At 35.3% G+C, this 6084-nt stretch overlaps 1 protein-coding gene across 1 annotated transcript in view; it reads left to right on the plus strand.

Annotated features, from left to right (window-relative positions):
* LOC106464792 (cyclin-dependent kinase 14-like) overlaps nucleotides 1–6084 on the plus strand; it is a gene marked incomplete at its 3' end in the record, with an annotated part of 131578 nt that overhangs the window by 16901 nt on the left and 108593 nt on the right. The window contains exon 2 of the mRNA XM_013924949.2: nucleotides 4928–5011. Coding sequence (XP_013780403.1) covers nucleotides 4928–5011 — 84 coding nt within the window. The remainder of the gene's footprint in view (nucleotides 1–4927; nucleotides 5012–6084) is intronic.

Raw genomic sequence — 6084 nt, forward strand, 5'->3', positions numbered from 1 at the left:
AGCCGTGAGCATTATTTTAATAAGTGATGGTTCTTTTCCATTGGTCAGCCGTGAGCATTATTTTAATAAGTGATGGTTCTTTTCCATTTGTCAGCCGTGAGCATTTTTTAATGGTTGATGGTTCTTTTCTATTGGTCAGCCGTGAGCACTGTTTTAATCAGTGATGGTCATCGGTCATGGTAAAGCTGTATAGCACGACCCAAATGTAGAGGTAAAGTGACTTTGTTGTTGTTGAATATTTACAGATTCACCTAAAGATAAATACATTCGTTTGATTTCTTCTGTTGTTTCGTAGTCAGGATCACCCGAGTCAAATTCTCTCTTGTCAATCAGCCATTTCATTGCCACAGCAAGAGGCTTGAGAATAAATTCCTCTGAAGCTTGCAGGCTAACTTCACTTGGAGTTTGTTCACTTAATATATTTAATTGCTTGTCGAAGGCTCCAAACAGCTTGGTGAAGAGTTTCACAAGGGTTAATTCTTTGTCCCACATCATCCAATTCTATGTCTGCATCGTATTCTACTAGCTTCAGCTTTTGTTTTAGGTCTGATGCAGTGTTTATCACATCTCCAAATTTTACTTTGCTGCCATAAATCAGATCTGATTAACCTTGTCTGCTTTCCTTCTTTATGGCAACTTTATCTCCATAGTGCTTTCTTAGTCCCCTTTTCCAGTCTCTCATTTATGTATGTGGATATACTATTGGTAGTGTCATTGTTGTATTCCTAATTTTCCAACTAGTCTTCATTGGATTTCTCTTTAGATATATTCCTCTTGCTCAAGTAAGAAGCCACGTATTCCATGTGATAAAGGGCCACACTTGTAACCAGGACTGGGCCCTCCTCTGCACCAAGGTTAAGTAGCATCATCTCCACGAAGTTTTGCTGCATGGTACAAATTGTCTTCACGATCTTTACTTTCAACCTTAAACAATGTTTTGGCTTTTTCATACATACATGTGGTCTTTTCAAAGCAAGGAATTGTAGCTCTTGTAACCCCAGTATTTATATTTGATGTAATTATAGCTTCAAGTGAGGTGTTTTTTTCCCAGTCTTTGCATGTTCAAGGTCCTGTTTATCTGTGTAAGTTGCTTGACAATTTCTGTGGTAGGAGATTCGATCACAACTTTTATCAAAAGCGTCTTTAGACTATCTGGAACAACATTAGTTTTTTTTTTTGCTGCTGCTTCGTTTAATGTCTTTTTTTTTCCTGAATTTTTAGCACAACTCTGTTTTTCTTTCTTTAATTTGTGATAAATTATTCATTTTCTATAACCAACTGAAGTTCTGGCCAATTTTGAAGGAAACAGCTTTAATGGACTGAGTCCAGCCACGATTGTTTTCTTCCCACAACTATTCTACTGCATGCATGGTAACTTATTCTTGCTCAAGCCTGAAGAAACGTAGCCAATATGTCATTCTTTCAAATCAATAAACGTAAGTCACTCAAAATAACATATAAAAGTTCTTAATTCAGTCAAGTTGCTTCTTTGTCCTACGATGAGTTACGTTAAAATATCCCCCCTTATCAAGTTCACTGTAATTAATAAACTAGTGAAATATCCCCCTTATCAAGTTCACTGTAATTAATAAACTAGTGAAATATCCCCTTATATACATATCAAGTTCACTGTATTTATAAACTAGTGAATTATCCCCTTATATACATATCAAGTTCACTGTAATTAATAAACTAGTGAAATATCCCCCCTTATCAAGTTCACTGTAATTAATAAACTAGTGAAATATCCCCCCTTATCAAGTTCACTGTAATCAATAAACTAGTGAAATATCCCCCCTTATCAAGTTCACTGTAATTAATAAACTAGTGAAATATCCCCTTATATACATATCAAGTTCACTGTATTTATAAACTAGTGAAATATCCCCCTTATCAAGTTCACTGTAATTAATAAACTAGTGAAATATCCCCCTTTATCAAGTTCACTGTAATTAATAAACTAGTGAAATATCCCCCTTTATCAAGTTCACTGTAATTAATAAACTAGTGAGATTTTGAGCAGAATTTCGTGTTGTATCAAAAATTTCAACCATCTTTGAAATTTATTTGATTTTAAAAAATGACGAAGTACCATAACTATATGTATCTGTACAAAACCTGAACTATCTGTTTCTGGGTCTGTAGATTTTCAGACACTATTTTATTATTTTATCATAAGAAATAGCCACATTTATTATTAACTTTCACACGACTTAAATTGTATGCATATTTTGGTAGAATGAAGAAAAACTCACAACTTTTACAGGAACAAACAAGAAAAGTAATCTTTTGTCTGGTATGTATGTCCGTCATTTTGAAATAATTTACTAAGCGTAATGCAGTTTTTCACTCGAATGAAAATTATGCAAATATCAAAGGTTGGTGTCTTTCACTCTATATAGCACAAACGTGCTACCACAATTTACCACTACAAGAGGCGTATTGTTAAACTACAGAATTTTTCATTTAAAATAACGTATGATGTACCCGTGTTTCCTGGGGATAGGGGGGGGGGGCATTAAACTTCTAAAATATGGCCCTTTTTTTTGGACTTTCACAGAAAACTAAAAGCAACTAGGTGCACTAAGTGTTGCAAATGTAACCAGTTATTGATACTACAAGACTTAAGACAAACCCAAACATCTGAATATTTTTTATTTGAAAGGTTTGATGCTAAAGTGTAGGTTTCTCTAAACTGTACTCTAAACAATTTTCACTTTAATTTTATTTTTATTAATTTTTTGAATGATTTAAAAAAAAATTCACTCGTGTCATGATTACATGAAATATTACACTGTGGGTGTGTGGATACCTCCCTCACCTATAGATAACCGAGGATGAAAAAAAAACAAAAAAACTTGTAACTTAATGTAAAAGATTGATAATACCAATCGTGACAGCGAAACGCCTGAAGTGTTAGTAGGGTTCCGTACAAAGATATCTTTGACAAATTTGATCACACGTAGCTAGGGATTAATGATATGTTAGGACTTGTTCAAATTCTGAAAAATGTCAGAAGGACAAGTAAGGTTCTGTATAACGATATATTTGACAAATACGATCCCATGTAGCTAGGGATGAACATTGTGTTAGGACTTGTTTAAACTCTGCAAAACACCAGAGGGATTATTAGGGTTTCGTACAAAGCTACGTGTTGCAAGTATAAGGGAAGTTGATCTAGCTAGTCTGATTAGAAGAAGCTGTATCACTAAATTAACAAAGCTAGACTTACTGTTGTTATTTTTTTAACTTTCTTCGAGGATGTTACTTGTTAACTGAATGAATAGTGGAAAGGGTGTGGATTTGATGTACTTATATTTTTAAAACCTCTTCATAAGATGCCACACAGAAGATTACCTTTGTTCTGGAAAGACTAGTTGATTGGATTCTAGGGTTGTTAGGTGAGACAAAAGGAAAAAGTTGTTATTAACGAAGTCAAACTGGACATTTGTTACTCCTTGAGTGCCTCGGGGATCAGAAATTAGGCTTTTACATTGTTTTTGCAGATGGGGAACCTTCTCAAAAGCGTGACTGGAGGAAAGGATCTTGTCATAGTGATATATGTCACTGAAGCCATCAAGGCTAGTAGTAAAGCTAATAGAATTTTAAGTGTATTTATAGACACGTACTGATTATAAGACAAGAGAAGGCTCTATAACTGAGAAATGATATTGGCTTGTTGGAAAGGGTCCAGAAGAGGGCTACTAGGATGGTTCCATGGACAGAAGGGTTATCTTACAGGGGTAAGGTCTCTCAACATATTTTACTTTGAGCAAAGAGAGGGTAAGAGGTGATCTCATTGACGTTTGCAAGGTTACCCGCAAGGATTATCTTGTGGAATTAATTGCTCATCAGCAGTAGAAGATGGCATTTTACAAGAGGTTAAAAGGAGAATCGATTATTTCTTGAGAAATAAAAGTAACGTTTATATTTTTACCTTTTCATGGGTAGCTTTACCGGGCCAGGAACAAATGGTTGACTTGTATATGTTGACGTTTGTTCATAATTCAAAAGTATATTTTTAGTTTGATTATCAGTGTAATCGCCCAAAGTTTATTGCAGCTGGTCAGTCTCCGGGATAGAGAGGTCCGAGCTCGTGCTATTGGTTACAGTTTTGTTTCTTGCCTTTATTATTGGTTTATCAGATGGAGTTCATATTCTTTGTATAAAGTTGGACTATCTGCTGTGTCCACCGCGGGAAATCGAACTCCGGATTTTAGCGTTCTAAGCTTATCGCTGACCTACTGGGGGACTACATACAAATTGATCGCTTTGCTATTTACATACGTAACATTATTGTCTTATACTTCTTTCTCAGTGATGGATTGTCTTGCGTTGATTGGGTCGGTGGTTAGCGTACTCGTATGTGAATGAGATGATTCACGGTTAGCAACGTTGCTGCAAAAAAATAAATAATAAAAAATACAAGCGCTTTCCTCATTTTGGGGCCATGGGTACGGTGTAAGAGTGACGGCCAAATTCTAGTATTCAATCAAACAAATTAGGTCATAAGTGGTACTGTTGACTAGCTGTTTTCCCACTATTCTAGTGCTCCCAAAAAGATGGCTGCTGGCCACATCAGGCCCTCGAAAACCTGATTCGCGGCCCCCACTATGATATGATATTGCCAAATTAAGTAAAACTGTACTTGGGGAATGAGACCCCGTCCTTGGTTGTATGAGTGTTATCTAAGTTGAAGTGATTTGGGACCGTTGCTCTAGTGTTTAAGTTCAAAAAGTAGGAACAGCAGCACATAATTATCCCTTGCGTAATTTTGCGAGAAATATTTGAAAGTGAAAAACTTCTATTGATTGTTTCTTTGGTGGATTATTCTAGAAGAATAAAGATTTCAAGGTTTTGTACAACTTTAAAATGTTTGATGTCTAACTCAAGATGATGTATAATTTTATTCTTTTTTTTTTTACAGATGTTAACATGAAAGAGAGTAAAACGACGATTTCGCGTATCCAGAGGCTAAAGAAACGCTTTAGCTGTAGCTTCGGCCGACTATGTGAGTATAAATAAACCAGTGTTAAGTGTAACTCGTTGCTAAGGTTGTTGCGAAGGTCATTATAAAAATTCCTTAACCGATTTAAAGCTGACAATTAAACATTGTTTGCAACTCTAAACGTATTTCAATAGAACAAGTTTTTCTGTTGTTCAGAGGTAAGTAAGGGTGTTTCTGTTTAACCTTGGAATTACTGGGTGGATTTGGATCCCATCGGCTTTTTAAACACTTTTATGTTGTTGTTATAGGCGCCTAGTAACGCATATATATATATATATATATACCACCAATAATTCAATTAATTCCTCTTTTTAGAGTCCACTGTTTATTTAATGTATAAAATTAGTTATTTTAAATAATTTGATACAAGACAATTGACCTCACCGGTATGGAGAATTTACGAACAAGTTTGGTAGTTTGTGGCTTAATGCAATTTTACAAATAAATATCAACTTTATAAGCTGTAAGACTGGTGTTTAATATTTCGAATAAACGTAAAATCGTAAACTTCGATTTTCCAAGTGGCAGTGAGAAACTGGAAATGTTGTTTTTTTCTGATTTAATTCGAGGAGGTTTAAGGGCGAGAGAGTGGTGTTATGGGTTTCTAAATGCGTCACACATTGTGCGAGTAATCTGATCGCTGACGCATGCGCTATAACCATCGATGATCTTCAGTTGTTCACGTGCTCTCAGTAGGCGGTTCCAGGCGCCATGAAGTTTCACTGGCTGTGACATGAGTATCTGCCCATCATTAAACTTAAGAGTTAAATTGGTTAATTTATTTATTAACGCGAACGTATGCAAGATTATATTACACCAACAGTCGTAAGCCTAATTATTTATACTTCGGGTGTTTACTGTGAAGATGGACGTGCCGCATCACAATGGATATTAACAGAAGTGAGATTGGATGAACTTAAAAAAAATCGGAAAGATCATGACACTTTTCAGTTTTGCCCGAAATAATTAATTTTCTGGATGAAAAATATGATTAATTGAAAGAAACCTGTAACATAGATGGGGACGTATCTGACGATGGGAAAAAATGCGAACTGTTATGACCTCATCTAGTGTTT

Source organism: Limulus polyphemus, unplaced genomic scaffold (genome assembly GCF_000517525.1).
Source record: "Limulus polyphemus unplaced genomic scaffold, Limulus_polyphemus-2.1.2 Scaffold1744, whole genome shotgun sequence".
NCBI lineage: Eukaryota > Metazoa > Arthropoda > Merostomata > Xiphosura > Limulidae > Limulus > Limulus polyphemus.